Below are 18,345 nucleotides of genomic sequence, written 5' to 3'. Positions count from 1 at the left end.
CTTCTTGGTCCCTTAGTTGTGTGAGCTGCTGCGCCCCCTTTGGGACCGAACTGCTGCTGCAAGTTCGGAGCGGACTGGGAGCCTCCAGGTGGCGCCCTTCACTCAGGTGGGCCCGCTGGCTGTTGTATAAATGCTGGCCGCTAGTCAGGCGTTCTAGCCATCAGCCCGTTTTCCAGATGACAGGACGGAGGCGCAGAGAGGGGGTGGCTCTTTCAGGGCAGCCACAGCCTAGGTCAGGAGTTATGTTTCCCTTCCGGCGCATCCCCTCTTTCTCCCCGGAAGGTGGAGGACTCAGTGCCCCCAAGGGGAGTTTGGAAAGAGGCATCGGGAAATTTACCCAAAGGGACGGGCAGTGAGTTCTTGCTGGGCAGGGGGAGAATTAGGCTAGATGGCTAGAGGGACTGCCCGAGGAAAGAGGAAGTTTACCTCGAGAAGTACACCAACAGGGTCCCTGGAAACCAGGTGACTGCTTCTCGCCTCTGGCGGTGCCCTGATCAGCGCACCTATCTCTAGAGACCAGCCTCACGGCGGCCGCCCTCGAACGCCGTGACTGGCCGGGGAGAGGCACCCCCCCCCGCGGCCGCCTCTGATGTGCGCGGCCTTGTCCCGCACCTGTCCGGGTGGGCTGATGATTAACCAGGACTTCCTGCTCGCTGGCGTCACGGGGCGGGGCCTGGGCGGCTGCGGCAAATCAAGGGTTAAGGGGAGGGGGCGGCCCCAATAGCCCAGCCTCTCTCCCCCGCGACCCTGAGATGGAGATTCCCAGAAGGAGGGGCAGCCGGGCGCAAAAGCCAGCGCATGGACAAAGAGCTGGGGATTGGCAGTGGGACCTGCCCCCCCGCACAGCCCTGTCACACAGCTCCGAGGTCCTCGCTGGCCCCAGGTCTCAGGAGCCCAGGTGTTATACCTGGAAGACCTTATCGTCCTGACCCATCTTCTTGGTGACCCAGGTGTCCCACCCACACAGCTTGCAGACCCACGTCCCAACTCTCAAATATTAGGGACCCTGGGGCTTTGTCCTCCACATCTGGAGGACCCTCCCTTCCCCTCCCCCAGCCAGCGGGTCTCAGGTGTTTTGTCACCCCTGGCACTGCCAGCCTGGGCTCAGGGCAGGGCTGGGAAAACCACCCCTGATTAAATACACCAGGCGATAAGCCTGGGGCAAGGGAGACGCTGGATGGAGCTCCATGCCTGGGCACCGGTCTTGGGCAGTCTTGCGGCGATATAAGCTCCCCTGACCCAACTCCACAGACTGGAGTCCTGGGTAGCTCCCCCTCCCCCATCCTCAGGGCTAGAGGCCTCCAGGCACGGGGCACTGTGCCCCAGTGGGGGCTGAAGAGCTGTGCAGGACACCTGGTCCTTTAAGAACAGCTGGTGGGTAGGTGGGGGGGTAGGGGAGTTACCCCCAGCCTGGCTGGTGTGTATTCTAGATAGAGTCTGGGTTAACTATTAACCCAGCAGAGGGCCTGAATTGTGTGGGTGTGGGGGGCTGATCCAGCCCCCCTTCATCCAGTGCCCAGGTGGGGCCAGAGTGGAGGGGTTCTGGACTGATTTGGGGATCAGTGAGTAGATGAAGAGGCTTCCCCAACAGGAGAGGCAAAGACACAGAGGGACCCAGGGCAAGATAGAGACAACGGAGCCGGGGAGAACCAGAGACAGAGAAAAAGAGAGGCTGAGAGCCCCTCAGAGATGAGGGAGATGAGGTAGAAACAGAGAGACAAACTTCAGAAAAGAGAATTAGAGAAATATCCAGATGGGTTCAAAGAGGCTTAGATGCACAGATGAAATGCCAACAATAGAGACAGAAGGAGAGAAATTTGGAGAGAGGAGAATAAGGGCGGGGGGGGGGGGGGGTTTGTGAAATCAGGGAAAGGTACTGATTCGATTTAAACTAGAGTTAAGAATGTCAACCTCAGCAAGTTCCCATCATGGCTCAGGGGAAACGAATCTGACTAGTAACCGTGAGGATGCAGGTTCGATCCCTGGCCTCTCTCAGTGGGTTAAGGATCCGGCGTTGCGGTGAGTGAGCTGTGGTGTTGGTTGCAGACGTGGCTCGGATCTCGCGTGGCTGTGGCTGTGGCTGTGGCTCTGGTGTAGGCTGGCTCCAATTGGACCCCTAGCCTGGGATCTTCCACATGCCATGTGTGTGGCCCAAAACAAAAAACAACAAAAAGAATTTTCAAACTCAAAAGTTCTATGAAAAAGAGGAAGAGAACAGACTTCTGTGAAGGGGAGGGGTGCGTCTGTCTGTGTCACTTGGTCGCTATGACAGGACCTGGCTCACTCCTCACCCTCCAGGTCTCAGCTCAGCTGACACCTCTTCCAGGAAGCCCTCCTTGACCCTCAGTCTGTCAGGTGCCATCTCTGGGCTCTTAACTCTCCTATCCCAGCCCTGAGCAGTCTGGACCATTACTGTCCGGGGACGGCGATATAAGCTACATAAGGGCAGGGCCAGTCCTCTTTGTGTCACTACTGTGTCCCCAGCATTGCCCAGCACTGGCAGTTTTAAAGGATGGATAGATTAATGAACTCCTTTCCTTCAACAAATGTTCATTCAGCATCCGGTGTGTGACAAGCACGGCAGTAGGTGCTGGGGCTGCATCAGGGAACGGAATGCAGCCCCTACTCCCATGGCAGTGACATTCCAATGGGAGTTACAGACAGAACCATACATAGGACGGCCATGGAGTGGTAAATCCCAAGAGGAAAAAATAAACCAGGGAAAGGAACGAGAGAATGATGGAGACTGGTATTTTAAAGAGGGAAGTAGGGCTCTCTGAGGTGACACTAAGAACTCTAAAAGGTGAGGAAGCGAGCCAGGGGCCATCTGGGGGAATAGCATGTGCAAAGGCCCTGAGGTAGGAGCCTGCTTGGTTCATTCCAGAAGCAACAGGTGGTCAGTGCAGCTATGGCAGGGGGAGAGTCATATGGCTGAGGTCAGAGGGATAGTAGTGGAGCACTGTAGGCCTTGGTAAGGATTTGGGATTTGGGGGGCGGTTGTTGGTTTGTTTTTGTCTTTTTAGGGCCACACCTGCAGCCTATGGAGGTTCCCAGGCTAGGGGTCCAATTGGAGCTGTAGCCGCCGGCCTGGGCCACAGCCACAGCAACGTGGGATCTGAGCTGTGTCTGCAACCTACACCACAGCTCACGGCAACGCCAGATCCTTAACCTACTGAGTAAGGCCAGGGATTGAACCAAACCTTTATGGAGACTAGTTGGGTTCATTACCGCTGAGTCACAATGGGAACTCCAGGATTTTGTTCTAACAGGAAGGGGGAGAAGGTTTCAAACACTGACAGAAATAGCCATCAGCTGGGATGGGCAGCAGCCCATTCCTCTGTGTGGCTGGGGCTCAACAGAGGGCCCAGTATGTCTGCCCAATGACAGTGTGCGCAGGAGTGAGTAAGACCCAAATCGACAGAGAAATGGATGGATAGACTCCCAGGAAGAAGCCAGGTAGGGACCCAGGGATGCCCAGGGACAGCAGATGCAAGACAGACAGCAGCCCAGCCAAGCAGCCCCATTCCCTCCAGAACCCTCCCCACCCGGAAACCTTCCCGGGAGCTGGAAAAATCCCCCAGGCCCCCCTGCCTGCCTTGCCCGTGGCGTGCCCACTCACACCTCAGGCAGAGGAAGCTGGCAGGCCCCACAGGAACCTTTCTGTGCGGGGGGAGTGGAGGCGGGCGGGCGGCAGGGACGAAGGGAGAGGCGTGGCGGGCGGGCGGGCAGCGGGCAGTGGCTACACAAAGGCCCCAGTGTCTGCCCCTCCTGCCCCTGGGTACAGATATAAATAATATGTACATATACCTTTATATATACAGCAGCGGGCTGGGGCGGGAGGCTGGGGGCCACGCGCCTCCCTAAGGACCCCGGCCTGGCCGAGGTCTGCTCCTGGGGGTGGGTGGGGGGTGCCCTGGGGGCTTGGAGACACACAGAGATAGTGGCCAGGACCGAGAGGCTCAAGCCAAGGGACACGGGAGAGAAACTTACCGAGTGTGAGAGAGAAACAGAAGGCAGAAGGACACTGGCTGCTGGCTGGCGACCCCGAGTTTGAAAGCAAGGGCTAGAGAGAGTGGGCTGCTCACATGGAAACGGATCAGGAAAAGCAGAGACATCGGGGTTCCCTGAGAAAGGACAGAGGCAGTCAGAGGTGAAGGGACAGTGAGCGAATGAAGACAGGGGTCATCTGAGAGAAAGGGACAGAAAAGAAACAGAGAGGCCAGCAGACACCCAGAGAGGGACAGAGAGAGAAGCAGGCAGGCAGGCCGGCCAAGGGAGGGCTTGGGGAGGGTCAGGGCATGTCTCCAGGTTAGGGGCACCGCCTGTGCGGCTCTGGTCCAGCCCGGTCCAGGGCAGGCTAAGGGGCAGAGAGCGGAGGTGAGGGAGGTGGCTCTTGGGTTCCGGGTCTTGGTGTTTACCTGGGACAGGCATTGCAAACAGGCGCCCAGCCTGGCCCGTGGCGGGGCGAGGGTGGAATGGGCTGGGCCCCAGCTCTGGGCACCAGTGGGCCCGACACGCCCACCTGTGGCCTGGGTGGTGACTAACACACATGGTGACACCTGGGTAGATGGTGACACATAGGGGGACAGACACGGTGACACACAGGGACAGATATAGGCAGACCCAGAGTGTCTGAGACATAAACAGACACACAGAAGCCAATGACAGGGATGCACTGTAATAGACACAGTGACGGACACACAGCAGTGACAGATGCCAGGACACAATGATGGACAAACAGCGTTAGGCTTAGAGACAAAGGAATAAAACACCGTGACAGAGGACACAGTGATAGACGCACAGGCACAGTGACACAAGCATAGCAACACCTACAGAAACCTGTGACAAGACATTGTCACAGACTCCTCAACCACCCAGACTGCTGTCTTCCGGGATGTGCCCTCGGCCTCCTCTAGCGTGGCCTGGCCAGGGGTGACTGCGAGGGAGGGCTCGGGACCCCAGGGCCCCACTGCGCTGCAGTTGCCCCTCCTGTGCTCTAGGGCAGGACCCTAGTGAAGGGCACTGGCTCTGGCCGGGGTTCAAGTCCTAGCTCCCCCCTGTCTGTGTGACCTTGGGCAAGTTACTTCACCTCTTCATGCCTCAGTTTCCCCCATAATAAAGAGGGTGGTGGGAAGGATTGGGTTAATCAATTCCGTAAGGAGCCTACACAACGCCAGACACATTGTAAGCCCTAGTAGCCATTATTATTATTATTATTATTTTCGGCATCATTATCATGTCTTCTGGTGCCAGAGAGCCCTCTGCCCACAGCTGCAGCCCTGCCTTGGACAGAGTCGCCTGAAGCCCACAAACTGTGTCCAGGTCCATCTGTCCCAGCCCAGGCTTCTGTGTGTCCCCATGGCTGTCCCTCCATCCCTGATCCCGAACGTCCTCCTGTCTGTCCATGTGTCCCGTGTCTGACTGTGGTACTTTTCCGTGCTGGCCACCAGCCGGCTGTCCCTGGGGTGGGGGTCACACCTGCCCACGCCAGCCGAGCCGGTGGCCACCAGACACCCTGACAGATGGCCCCACCCTCTCCCCAGGACCCTACAACAACACCCGCCCCTCCGGCCACCTGAGGTCCCCACTGGGGCGGCCTGAGGCCTGAGCCTGGGGACAGGAAGCCCCAGGCCTGGCCGCCCTGAAAGCCTCTTTCAGCCCGGGCCTCCTCCCGCCGCCACCGACTCCTCCTGCGGAATAATATTTGGGCTGTTGGCCGGGGGGCGGGGGCCAGATCCGGAGGCCGCCTGGGAGAAGCCAGAAACCACAGGGCTTCCTGCCTCGGGCCGGCCGACTCCGGGAGAGACCCCCAGGCCCGAGGGAGGGGGGCGGGCACCCGGGGAGACTGAGGGCCTTTCTCTCGGACCCAGTTGTTTTTTCCAGGAACCCGGAGGAATTCCCCAGCCTGCCCGGGACAGCGAGGCCGGTGGGACGCGGCCGAGGAGCCAGCACGGCAGGGGGCGGGGGGTGACACGCAGCCCGCAGGGCGGGCACGGTGACAGAAAGAGAGGGCCTGGCCTGCGAGGTGGCAGGTAGAGGCGGAAGCCCAGGGAGCCGGGACAGGGAGGCCGGAGGAGAAGGAGAAGAGGCCAAGGAGCCGAAGGGGTGGGGAAGGCGGACCCCAAGAGAGGAAGAATCGGAGCCCCCAGGAGGAGGAGGAAGCGATTCAGAAGCCGGAGGGAGGGAGGGAGGGAGAGACAGACTCGAAGCGATGGAGAGAGTGCGCGAGAGCAGGCAGAGCAGACGAGAGGCTGGGGAGCGTTTCCCCACAAACCGGGGGCAGAGATAGAGGCACAAAGAGAGGGGTAGGGACAGGATGGCACAGAGGAGGATGACGCCAGGAGGCAAAGAGAAAGATGGACACACAGGAACGGGAGGGGCATCTCCCTTCCCACCTCTGTCTCTGTCTCTGTCTCACACCCCCCTACACGGATGGAGTCTTTGGTCTTTGAATGACTGGCTGACTGACTAAATGAATGAGTGTCTAGAGAGCCAACGACCAAGAGAGGCAAATGCAAACTCAGGGGGGAAAAAAAAAAGACACCTGCTCCGACCTGGTGGCATGACCTTGGCCGGGTCCCTTCCCATTCTGGACTTGCTTCCTCTCTGAGAAATAGGGGTGGGAAGAGGACAATTGTGTTTCCCGGGGAGCTGTGGCCTCAGGACATCTGAGCCAAGGCGATAGGACTCAGAGACCAGCGGGGGACCTGGAGGGATAGCGATACCCAGACCTCAAACCCAGGGGTTCCCAGAAGGCCCCCCGGTGCCTGAAAGAGGACACAGCTCCTTTCCCACACACTTGCACATGAGACAAATTCACCAGGGCCAGCACACACATGCTCACACACATGCGCAACAGGGACAGGTGCACAGCAAAGGCAGGCATGAGACACAAATCTGAACACACTTTTTTTTTTTTTTTTTTTTAGCGCCAAACCCATGGCATATGGAGTTTCCTAGGCCAGGGGTCGATTTGGAGCTGCAGCTGCTGGCCTACACCACAGCCACAGCAACGAGGATCTGAGCCATGTCTGTGACCTACACCGCAGCTTCTGGCAACGCCGGATCCTTAACCCACTGAGTGAGGCCAGGGATCAAACCTGGGTCCTCATGGATACTAGTCAGGTTCGTTACCACTGAGCCACAGCAGGAATTCCCGGACATACTCTTTTAAAAAATGGACAGAGGCAAATCTGAGTCACAGAGATGCCAGCGAAACACACAATGACCCACAACACCGACAGAGTCACCCAGCGGCTCTTTGAGGGAGCAGATAGGCAGACAGACATACGGAGACACACATCCATCAGGGTGAGATCCAGAGGGCCCCAGGGACAGGTGTGTAAGGGAACCAGACACACAAAACAACAAAGGTGCACGCATGTGAGTCTGGTATTCGGAGACACCCAGAGTGAGCACACACCCAGCGGATGAACAGACACACAAACTTACAACTGAGGGAGACAAACAACGCATAACACCCTGCAGCAGATCACGGGGACCCCAGTGGCGGTAGTGATAGCCTATGACCCACAGAAGCCCAGGCACGCATGTGCGCGTGTGCACACCTCTCTTTCAATTAGCACTTTGTCCCTTCTCCTCCTCTGCAGCTTAACCCAAAATTGAGCAGCCCCTGGGCTCCCTAAGCCTCAGAGCTGGAGGTGTGTGTTGGAGAGTGGGGGTGGGGAGGTGGCCTTGGTCACTGCAAAGCCACCTCCTCCTGCTGCCCTGGCCCCATTGCCGCGGGGGCTGCTATCTGTGAACAAACTGTCCTTGGGGTCAGGGACAGCAAAGAGCCAAAGGTCAGGTCGATGCCTTCCCCGGCCCTCCCCCCAGAGGCAGCCTGTTCTCCGGGGCAGGAAGGAGAGGGGACAGCCAACAGCAGTTTAGGTGTTCAAGCCTCGCGGGGCCCATTCGCCAAGGAAAAGTGACATTCAATAAGAGGCAGAAGTGGTGCCTTTAATGGTCAAACACAGCCAGTATCCCGCTTCCCAGGCAAGAACCAGACTTCAGTAGAAATTCCCCACACCCTACCCAGTCCTTTCTGGTTTCTCCAGGACCAGAGGGGGGATGGGCTCCAGGAGAAAAACCAAGGAGTATCCTCATCTCCGCCCCTCACTCAGCTCGCACCGGAGATGGTGATGGCATGGCCAACGCAGGGGCCGTGGTGGCCATCATGATGGATGCCCAGTGGCACACCGGTTATGTCAGAGTCCAGGTGGTGCCATCATAGCACCCAATGGGCCAAAAACAGTATTATGGAGGATGGTAGCCAATACGGCACCTACCATGCCAAGAAGTCACCAACAGAGAAGTGATCACAGCACCCACTGGGCCAAAGAAAACGCAACTAAAATAGTGTCAGAACTGTACCCAAAGGGTCAACCAAGATGTCATCCCAGATGGCGGCCGCTGGAGCACCCAATAGGCCAACTGATAACATCAATCAACATGGCAGACTCTACAGTACCCAGTGGGCCCACCAACGTGTCAGTGGCAGTTATCACAGTACCCAGGGGATGCCCACAGAGATGGTAGTCACCACAGTAAGTAATAGACCAACCAAGGTGTTAACTGATGGGACAAGCAAACTGTCCCCGGAGGATCAGGCCCCAAGAGCTTAATGGTGTGAGTTTCGGCCATACCCCACCCACCACGCTCCTGCCCCCCTGCTAGGATGCGTTAAGCAGAGAGCGGGAATAGAGGCCCTGGTAGTAGACCCCAGGCTCGCCCCCCTCTGCCCCATAGCCCCCGAACCCCACGTCCAGCTTGGGAGGTGCTGGCGTCTGCTCCGACATCAGGTTGTTGATGGAGAAGGGGTGGTTGAAGTTGTAGGGTGCATCCAGCTTCAGCTCCCCGGGGAGATCCAGGCCAGAGAAATAGGGTGTGGAGGAAGGGGGTGAGCCACAGTCCAGAGCCCCCACATCTTCGGCACTCTGGGCCTCAGGCTCGGCAGGGGGAGGCTGGGGCTTCGGGGGGGAGGTGACGGGGGCAGCAGGGGTGCTGGTGGAGGAGGCAGAGCCCGCACTGTTCCTGGAGGCGGAGGTCCCGCCTCCCCCTTTCTTCACCTTCTCCTCCAGCTTGAAGCGCTTCTGGCGGCGCAGGTAGCAGCCGTTCTCAAACATGTTACCTGAGCTGGGGTGCAGGGCCCAGTAGGAGCCCTTGCCCGGCTTGTCTGGGGAGCGCGCCACCTTGACGAAGCAGTCGTTGAAAGAGAGCGAGTGGCGGATAGAGTTCTGCCAGCGCTGCTGGTTCTCCCGGTAGTAGGGGAAGAGGTCCATGATCCACTGGTAGATCTCGCTCAAGGTCAGCATCTTGCCGGGCGCCTGCTGGATGGCCATGGTGATGAGCGAGATGTAGGAATACGGTGGCTTGGCGTGTGCCAGGGGCCGCCGGTACCCTTTCGGCATCTCATTCCCGTGCACCAGCCCCGATCCGGGGCCTCCGTACCCTGAGCTGCTGCCTCCACCACTGCTAGCACCCAGGCCTGGGAAGGTGGGTCCCAGGGGTGCTGTGGGGGCCGGGGGTGCCAGGGGTCCTGTGGGCAGTGGAGAGGCAGGGAGCCCCCCAGGGGGGTAGGGAGAGCTCAGAGGGTTCAAGGTCATGTAGGAGTTGAGGGGGGCCATGGTGGGTACTGGGGTCACCGGAGAATAGACCTGCAGGCAGAGAAGGAAAGACGGCAGGTGGTGAGTCTCCACTTGGCTGGTAGACAAAGGGGTGTTGGATCCATCATGTGTCCTGCTCGCTGTCTGTCTTGCCTCCCCCACGAGTCCCTTCCATCCTCACCTCTGCAGACACCTGTCTGTGGAAGTTTCTCTCTCTTTCCCCTCCTCTTGCCCTCCTCCCCTCGCTTCCATGTTGGAGCTCAGGCTTTAAATGGTTCTCAAGTGTGGCTCAGGGCACCTTGGGGAGTCTCCGAGACCCTTTTGGGGAGTCTCCGAGACCCTTGTAGGGCATCTGTAATGTCAAAACGCTTTTCATATAGGACTAGCCTTTTTCACTCTCTTTCTCTCATGAGCGGACAGTGGAGTTTTCCAGAGGGCACATGACATGTGATATTGCAACAGACCAAATGTAGAAGCAGCTATGAAAATCCTGCTGTCTGCTGTGGAACCAGATACTAAAGACATCTGCAAAAACCTCACTAGGCCACTCTTTATACTACATGCTTTGAAATATGGTTATTTTAGTAGAAATGCATTGCTTATACTAACATACTGCTGTTTTAAAATGAATTAATCCATATTTTAAAAATTTCTCAGTTGTAATTTCTAATATGTTAACTTTTTTTTTTTTTTTTTTTTGGTCTTTTTGCCATTTTCTCGGGCTGCTCCTGTGGCATATGGAGGTTCCCTGGCTAGGGGTCTAATCGGAGCTGTAGCCACCAGCCTACCACTGACCCACCAACCACTGACCCACGACGGGAACTCCAAATGTGGTAACTATTGATAAATCGAATTCCTATTGACAAAAACTGTTTGAGATCCTAAATAATTTTAAGAGTGTAAGGAGGGAGTTCCCGTCGTGGCTCAGTGGTTAACGAATCCGACTAGGAACCATGAGGTTGCGGGTTTGGTCCCTGGCCTCGCTCAGTGGGTTAAGGATCTGGCGTTGCGGTGAGCTGTGGTGTAGGTCGCAGACGCGGCTTGGATCCCATGTTGCTGTGGCTCTGGTGTAGGCCAGCGGCTACGGCTCCGATTGGACCCCTAGCCTGGGAACCTCCATATGCCACGGGAGCGGCCCAAGAAATGGCAAAAAAAGACAAAAAAAAAAAAAAAAAAAAAAGAGTGTAAGGAGGTCCTGAGACTAAAAGTAATAATAATAGTTGTGAACTGCTGGTTATCTAATAATGGAATTTATATTTGTACTTTCAGTCAATCTTTTTTTTTTTTTTTTTTTTTTTTGGTCTTTTCTAGGGCCACACCTGTGGTATATGGAGGGTCCCAGGCTAGGGGGTGAATCGGAGCTGTAGCCACCGGCCTACACCAGAGCCACAACAACGCCAGATCCGAACTGAGTCTTCGACCTACACCACAGCTCACGGCAACACCAGATCGTTAACCCTCTGAGTGAGGTCAGGGATTGAACCTGCATCCTCATGGATACTAGTCAGATTCGTTAACCATTGAGCCATGACGGGAACTCCCAATCTTTTAGGTTTGTATAAGAAAATCTTTTAGGTTATAAAATCACAGTTTTTATAGGTCAAAAACATTTGAAAATAAGAAATCACATATTTCAACCTAATATATGTCATTTCTTTATTATATATCATCAAACCTAAAGCATCACTTTGTAAGCTGCAGAATTAATTATCAATAAGAATGGGCAAAAAAAACTATCAGTTATAATCTCTAGACACCAGTGACTGTAAGACCCATTCCATTTTTAGAAATGTTCAAATGGGGGAAAAAATGTGCATCTTAGCTCCGTTGAACACGGTTGATTTTCTAGGTCTTTATAAGAAACTACAGGGCCTCTCAAATATTCAATATTTATTGACCACCTACTCTGAGCCTGGCACTGCTCCAAGCACCTCACAAGACAGGTGTGCTTTCATCCTTACAATCACACTATGGGGGAAGCGCTATCCTAACACTCATTCTAGGAGTTCCCATTGTGGCGCAGTGGTTAATGAATCCGACTAGGAACCATGAGGTTGCGGGTTTGGTCCCTGGCCTTGCTCAGAGGGTTAAGGATCCCGTGTTGTTGTGAGCTGTGGTGTAGGTTGCAAACGCAGCTTGGATCCCGCGTTGCTATGGCTCTGGCGTAGGCTGGCAGCTGTAGCTCCGATTCGACCCCTAGCCTGGGAGCTTCCATGTGCCGCGGGAGCGGCCCAAGAAAAGGCAAAAAGACAAACACAAAAACAACAACAACAACAAAAACCCACTCATTCTACAGCTGAGGAAGCTGAGGCCCAGAGAGGTTGTCCGGGGGTCACACAGCAAAGAAGGGGCCGAACTGGGATTCTGAATCCAGGCAGCCTGGCTCCAGAAGTGTTCTGGATCAAGCTCTAAAAGCAGTGAGCAGGACAGACCAAAATGCCTGCCTTCATGGAGCTGTCAGTCTAGCAGGAAGTGGACAAGATTGGCAAGGAAAATAGGAAGCCTGGTGAATGGCGATCTCTCTCTTTCTGTGTGTATTTACCCCTTTTATAACACTGTCTTCCATCCTTTGTCTGTTGATCCTCCATCTGCCTATCTGCCTTGGTCCCTCTCCCTGGAGGGGTGTCCCATAGCACCGGGGATGGGGGATGCTACTATAGCTGTGATGGGAACCACCTCTCCTATGAGTTAGTGTGTCCCGTCTCATCCCCTTGTCACTAAAGTGTCTGCACATCCAAAGGTCCGGAGGGAAAAGGGAGTTGCCAGGGTCACTTGGGGAGTCAGGGACAGGAGGTAACCAACCCCGGTCTGAGATCCAATAAAGAAAGTGCTCCCTCTCTTTCCCGTGTCTGCTCAGGAAGCTCTTTACTCCTGGCTCTGAATCTCCCTGCTGGCTCCGTGTGTACCTGTCCACCTCCCTCCCTCTCCCTCTCCCCTCCCCACGCTCTCTCCCTTTATCTCTCCCATCTCTCTCTCCTCCATCTCTTTCTCTCCCTCTTCTGCCTTGCTTTCCTCATAACTCTCCCCAAACCCTATCTCTCTCTCCCCATCCCCCCCCCACCTCTCACATCTCTTTTTTTCCCTTCCTTGGCTCTCTCCCGCCACCTCCATCTATCTTTCTCTTTCAGGACATCTTTGCATCTCTCTGCCTCCTTCCCTCAGCATCACCACCTCCCCAGAAGTCTCACCTTGAAATTGGAGCCCCAACTGCTCCCTTCCCCCCTGCACTGGTCTCCCCCCGCTGGTTGGCTGGTTCTGGCCCCTCCCCAAGAGTAAGGGAAGAGGGTCCCTCAGAGAGAGGGGAGATGGTGATGGGCTCAGGGGGATCCACAGAGAGTTCCTAAATCCCTCTACCACCCCCTCCATTTCTCCACCTCAATCAGATCAAAGACAGACTGGGACCCCAGAGCCCTCCTCCTCTGGCTCCCCACCCACCCGGAAGTCCTCCTTGAGGTCTGACCTCAAGCATAGCTGTTGCCCTAATCCACCATAGGCTTTCACATGCCCCAGGGCTGGGATGAACCCCCAGTGTCCGGGTCTGAGCCGGATCTCCTCTGCGAGGGCGGGGCTGAGATTGGGGGAAGCCCTCAGGGGACCTGCACCCCCACCCCAGGAGGCTGGAATTTCTCCTCTTTCATTTCCTTATTGTCTCCGAAGGAGGGTGTGACGGGGAGCAGAGGGAGGCAGTGTGAAGCCAGAAGCCTAGTTTCGAATCCCAGTCCTGGCCTAAGACTTCATGTGGGGTCTTGCAGACCCCAGGCTCCAAGATTTTAGGTTTTCCATCTCGAAAATGGGGAAGCAGTTGGACCAGCTGATCTGTGAGAAGCTGACGCCTTAGAGAGAACTTGCCAATTTCCTTCCAGACAGGGAGCCAGCCTGGGGGGTCAACATCACCCTGGGAGGGGGCTGTGGTGGGCGAGAAGCAGGTTGGGGGCCCCCTCAGTTCTCAGTCGCCAGGTGAGTACTTTTCTCCCTGCACTGTTGTGACAGGGGTGGAGGTGGGGGACATGGTTCCTCTGATGGGAAAGCTGAGGAAACCTTCAGACGGTGTATTTCCATTTCCTGCCCCCCATGCGTCAACTCTTCCAAAATATGCCCCCAAGTGCTGACCATCTCTAGACTGTTCCTCCATTTCAGAGACAACTTCCATACAACTTGTCCCCTAAACTTCAGACTGTGCCCCAAATAATGACTCCTTTAGCCCAGACCACCCCCCCCAGTTTACTTACTAAGGTATGTCCCCCAAAGATTGATTTGTGGTCGGTACCCTTAAATCATGTCCCCAGACTGTGAACTATCCCGGGTGGGGTGGGGGTTCAGCTGGGATCCCCCACTACCTGGGAGCGTCCACCTCCAACCCGGTCTCTGCCTTCCCCCACATGCAACTGACATCTCCAGCCACCCTGCCTCCACTTCTCAACCTTTCCGATCCCTTCCCTGCCCCACCCCACGTGCACCTCACACCTCCTCAGCCCCAGGTCTGGCCCCTCCTGGGCACCATGCCAAGGTCCGCAGGCCTGGGTAGCCAGGAGTCCCACCCTACAGCTTCAAACCCCAGACCCAGGACTTAGACACGCTGGGGCCCCTGGAAACCCTAGATCTTAGTCTCTTTGGAGACTCAACTATTCAAGTCCCACACCCGACTTTGAGCCTACAGTTTCCTTCCAGGTTAGAAACCCAAGTATCCAGATCCCCATAACCCTCTGACTAGGGCTCCCCCCCTGCCTCACACACACATACATACATCAGGTTGACCAGAGAGAGAGTGAGCTAAGGAGAAGGAGTCCTTGCAGCGAGAGGAATGGGAGTTAGACCGGGGAAGGCTTCGCCATTCCCCGGGGCGAGGAACTTAAGATACACCCCTGCTCCCTACTCCAGGGAAGTCTGGTCAGAGGTGGGACTGGTGAGGACATTAGCAATTAGTGGAGATTGCTGGAAGATGGGGTGGGGGGTGTGAAATCTGAAACCCTCCAGACTCCCAACAAGGAGAATCCCTGCTGAGGGTCTCTAATAACAATTAAACCTCTGAAGTTCAGCTGGGAGGGGTGAGGGTCATGATTAGGGATGGGGGAGTGTTACCCCCCTTTGCCGCCAATGCTCTTGCCACATCCCCTGCTCTCAGGATCCCAACTCTGACCCCTTCTGTCTCTAACTGAGCCCCAGTTCCTAAATCACCTGTTATTTCTCACTCTCCAAACCAAGCTTCATCTCTAAGCATTTTCATCTCTTTATCTGAGCCCCAACTCCTACGTCTCACTTTAAAGCAGATGGCAGCCCCAATCCTTATCCTGGAACCCCAATTCTTATTTCTACCCCAGAACCCCCATTTTTAACATTGAACTTTAACCCTGAGCTCTCAGTTCAGACTTCCCTTAATGGTGACCTCCCTCCACCTCCCATCTCTTAGTCCCTACCTTTTCCCCCAATTCTGGACCCCATTTCCTAATCCCCCAGCTCTGAGTCTTATCTTTGGTTTGTTCACTTTAATTCCTCGGACTTTAGGTCCCTGACACCCAGCTCTCACGTTTAAACTATGACTTGACCCTTGCCTAAATCTTCTTGACTCTCTTTTAAGCCCTCACTCCTACTAGACTGCCTAAGCCGCGCTCTCATGCATTGTCCCCCTTTCTTGACTCCTGCACACCTGGTCTTCGTGTCTCCAGTTCCTCTGCTCCCCAGTTCCAGTCGGGGCCCCCATCTGAGTCCATACCCCAGTCCTTGCCCCCCATTTAGATCCGCACCCTGATTCCTCCCCCCGCCCCCCACTTCCCGCTCCGCCATCCCCGAGGACACACCTCGCCCGCCTCCGGATAGTAGCTCCACTCGGCCAGGTCATGGGCCTCCATCTTCACCGAGCCCAGCATCCCCCGGGCCTGCGCCCCCACCCGCCCCTGCTCCGGCCCCGGGGGGATCGCAGCGGCGCTTCGGATCCCTCAGCCGGCACGGCCCGAGTCCTGACCGGCGCCGGTCCGTCCGACCGCCCAGGGTCCCAGCCGTCCCGGGCGCCGCGGGAGGCGGCCGCGCTTTATAGTCGAGACAACCGCTCCCCCCACCCGCCCTTGCCCGCCCTGGGCTCCCCTCCCGCCTCCCCGAGGGCGGTGTGCCCGTACTGGGGCGCCCCCTGCGGGATTGCGAGGAGACAGACCTCAGGCGCCGGGAGCCGCAGCCCGGGGACGTGAGAGCTGGAGATGGCTGAAGAGCGAGGGAGCTACAGATGGGAGATACTTCTGACAGTAATAACAGCCTCGAGGGCAGAACTCTAGGGCCCCACCCTTCTACCCATCTCGACCGGAGCCAGCGAACAGCCAGAGACCAGCATGTCTGCTGCGAAAGAAAGGGCGCTTAGAGGCGAAGTGGTCTCCAGAGATCCCCATGTGTTCCTCTAAGGACAGTAAGTGATCCTCGAAATCACATTTCTCATTCGACGGACTGGAAGACTGAAGCTACTGATCGCCGGAAATGTTGCAGACCGTGTAAATGGCCAAGACCAAAGGTGGAGGGGATCGGGGCCTCTGCTCATATCTCACTAGGGCAACAGACCACTTCCAACACCTAGGAGCTTCGCTTCCGGGACTCTCCGCTCTCTCTAACAGCAGCCGTCCAGGGACCCAGAACCACTGAGAACTCCATTTCCCAGAAGCCTCTATCTCCCTTTCCGTCCAGCCCCCGTCAAAGGACTATATTTCCCAGAAGGCTTGGCGCCCCAAAGCCGGAAATGAAGGGCGTAGTAGGAAGGCCGCTGGCGCGGCAGAAAGTAGGGGCGGAGTCCGGCCGCAGAGTGGACTCCAATTCCCAGCGACTCTGCGTGCGGGACGCGTGCGCAGTGTCACGGCGGCGAGCGGAAGATGGCGGCGGCGGCGTCTGGGAAGAGGCGCTGCTGAGGGGGCGCGAGGGGGACGGAGGCCCGAGCCGTGGTGAGCGGGGGGTGGCGTGGGGGCCCGGGGACGAAGGGAGAAAGAACGCTGAAAGGGCAGAAGCGCTGTCGGGGGCAATGGGGACGCTGAGAGGAGAGGGAAGCAGTGACTCTCGGGACCGCAGTGTCTTCCCCGGCTCAGGACCCTCCCGTGGCTGCTTAGTGCCCTCAGGGCAAAGTTCCAACGTGGCCCCCAAGGCGCGTACGCCCCGCGGGCCGCGGCTCTGCCTCTTTGCTGGTTCCTCACTTTGCACACCTGCTCTGGCCTCTCGGTTCCGCACACTCGCCGTACGCCTTCCCGCCTCAGGCTTTTTGCACATGCAGTCCCCTCTGTCTCAACATCCCTTTTACTCATTCCGCCAGGCTAACTCCCATTCATCTTTTGGGTCTCCGTACCAACGTCACTTCCTCTACCAAGCCCTCCTTTCCCGCCCTCCGTTCCGCAGTCCGCCTGTTTTATGCTCTCATGGGTCCCTGTTCCTTTCCTTTCAGTCATTTGGGGTCTCGTTTGTTATTGGGCCTTTATTTGTGTGGCTCGTTAGTTCTGTCTGTGACCACGAATTCCACGGGGGCAGGGACTGGGTGTGTGTTGGTCACCGCCGTGTTCCCAGCACAGCACGGTTACGCTAAAAATGCTCAGTTAATGTTCGTTGAATGAATGAAAGATAGTCATGGGACCACTCTGTGTATGAGAGGAGTGGTCATACGCCCGGGTGGGAGTAGGGCAGTGGGACTTCCTACTGGACTCCCTAAGGAATACGCGGGGGAGTTCCTGTTGTGGCTCAGCGGGTTACAAACCCACCTAGTATCCGTGAGGATGCGGGTTCGATCCCTGGGCTCGCCCTGTGGGTTGAGGCAAGCATTGCTGGAAGCTGCAGCATAGATCAGACACAGCTTGGATCCAGCGTTGCTGTGGCTATGGTGTAGGCTGGCAGCTGCAGCTCTGATTTTACCCCTAGCCTGGGAACTTACATTTGCTGCAGGTGCGGCCCTAAAAAGCAAAAAAAAAAAAAAAAAAAAAAAAAAAAAAAGTGCTCCAGAGATCCGGAAGAGGAAGAAATGTTTGTTGGTAGTAGCAAAAGACTACAACCACCGCAGATGTTCTTTAGTAGGGAGACTGGCGGGGTTGGGGGGCAGTGAGCAGTCACATAATAAAATATTATGCAACTGTTAAAAATAAATGAGGGGGAGTTATCTTTGTGGCTCAGCGGTTAATGATCGCGACCAGGGTACACGAGGATGCTGGTTTGACCCTAGCCTCGTTCAGTGGATTAAGGATCCAGCGTTGCTGTGAGCTGTGGTGTAGATCGCAGAAATGGCTTGGATCTGGTGTTGCTGTGACTGTGGCATAGGCTGGCAGCTGCAGCTCCAATTCAACCCCTAACCTGGGAATTTCCACATGCAGTGGATGCGTCCCTAAACAGCAAAAAAGAAAAAGAAAACGAAAGAAAGAAAGAAAAAGGAATGAGGGGAGGGAGTTCTGGTTATGGCTCAGCAGGTTAGGACCTGACCTTGACCTTGAGGGTGTAGCTTCCATCCCTGGCCTCGCTCAATGGGTTAAGGATCCCGGGTTAAGGATGTTGGAGTAAGCTGCCGTGGAGGTCGCAGATGCCCCTTGGATCCCTTGGATCCCGTGTTGCCATGGCTGTGGCTCCAATTTGACCTCTGGCCAGAGAACTTCCATATGCAGTGGGTGTAAAAAGAAAAAGAAGAAAAAAAAGAAAGAAAAGGAAATATGTGCATACGTTTTGGGGAAAAAAAAAAACAAAAAGTGGAAGAGGAAAGACACGGTAAAAAGTTTGGGTGGATCCATGTAGTCTCATCTTG

The 18,345-nt window shown here is 56.0% G+C and overlaps 2 protein-coding genes across 4 annotated transcripts in view; one reads left to right on the top strand and one right to left on the bottom strand.

Annotated features, from left to right (window-relative positions):
• Window positions 1–7,938: 7,938 nt before the first annotated feature.
• FOXA3 (forkhead box A3) lies at window positions 7,939–15,605 on the bottom strand. 2 transcript variants are annotated; one of them, XM_003127229.5, is made up of 2 exons: window positions 15,401–15,605; window positions 7,939–9,656 (listed from the first exon to the last, which is right to left on the bottom strand). In XM_003127229.5, exons 1-2 carry the CDS (start codon window positions 15,467–15,469, stop codon window positions 8,673–8,675), a joined length of 1,053 nt encoding a protein of 350 aa, XP_003127277.2. In that variant the 5' UTR covers window positions 15,470–15,605; the 3' UTR covers window positions 7,939–8,672. The 2 variants fall into 2 exon arrangements, with proteins under 2 accessions (XP_003127277.2, XP_084817341.1); XM_084961215.1 differs by lacking the exon at window positions 15,401–15,605 and adding an exon at window positions 11,144–12,444 and having other exon boundaries at window positions 7,939–10,461.
• An 840-nt stretch (window positions 15,606–16,445) lies between these two features.
• Window positions 16,446–18,345, top strand: part of SYMPK (symplekin scaffold protein) — a 40,944-nt gene continuing 39,044 nt past the window's right edge. For both annotated transcript variants that reach the window (XM_005664608.4, XM_084961209.1), the window contains exon 1: window positions 16,446–16,519. The gene's annotated coding sequence lies outside the window, so the exon portion shown is untranslated. The remainder of the gene's footprint in view (window positions 16,520–18,345) is intronic.

The sequence above is a fragment of the Sus scrofa genome, chromosome 6, assembly GCF_054392235.1.
Source record: "Sus scrofa isolate SSC_HxYL_T2T_F1_AM1 chromosome 6, Sscrofa_HxYL_maternal_Yorkshire_Landrace_v2.0, whole genome shotgun sequence".
NCBI classification, from domain to species: domain Eukaryota; kingdom Metazoa; phylum Chordata; class Mammalia; order Artiodactyla; family Suidae; genus Sus; species Sus scrofa.
The sequence above is the reverse complement of the archived record's forward strand: the minus strand, read 5'-3'. Positions and strand labels throughout refer to the sequence as shown.

What these genes read in the sequence shown, in the direction of transcription:
- FOXA3 (XM_003127229.5), bottom strand. Translation starts at nt 15,469, where the DNA reads ATGCTGGGCTCGGTGAAGATGGAGGCCCATGACCTGGCCGAGTGGAGC. An exon ending in ACTATCCGGAGGCGGGCGAG is followed by an intron (nt 9,657 to 15,400) that starts GTGTGTCCTCGG and finishes CTCTGCCTGCAG; the next exon opens with GTCTATTCTCCGGTGACCCC.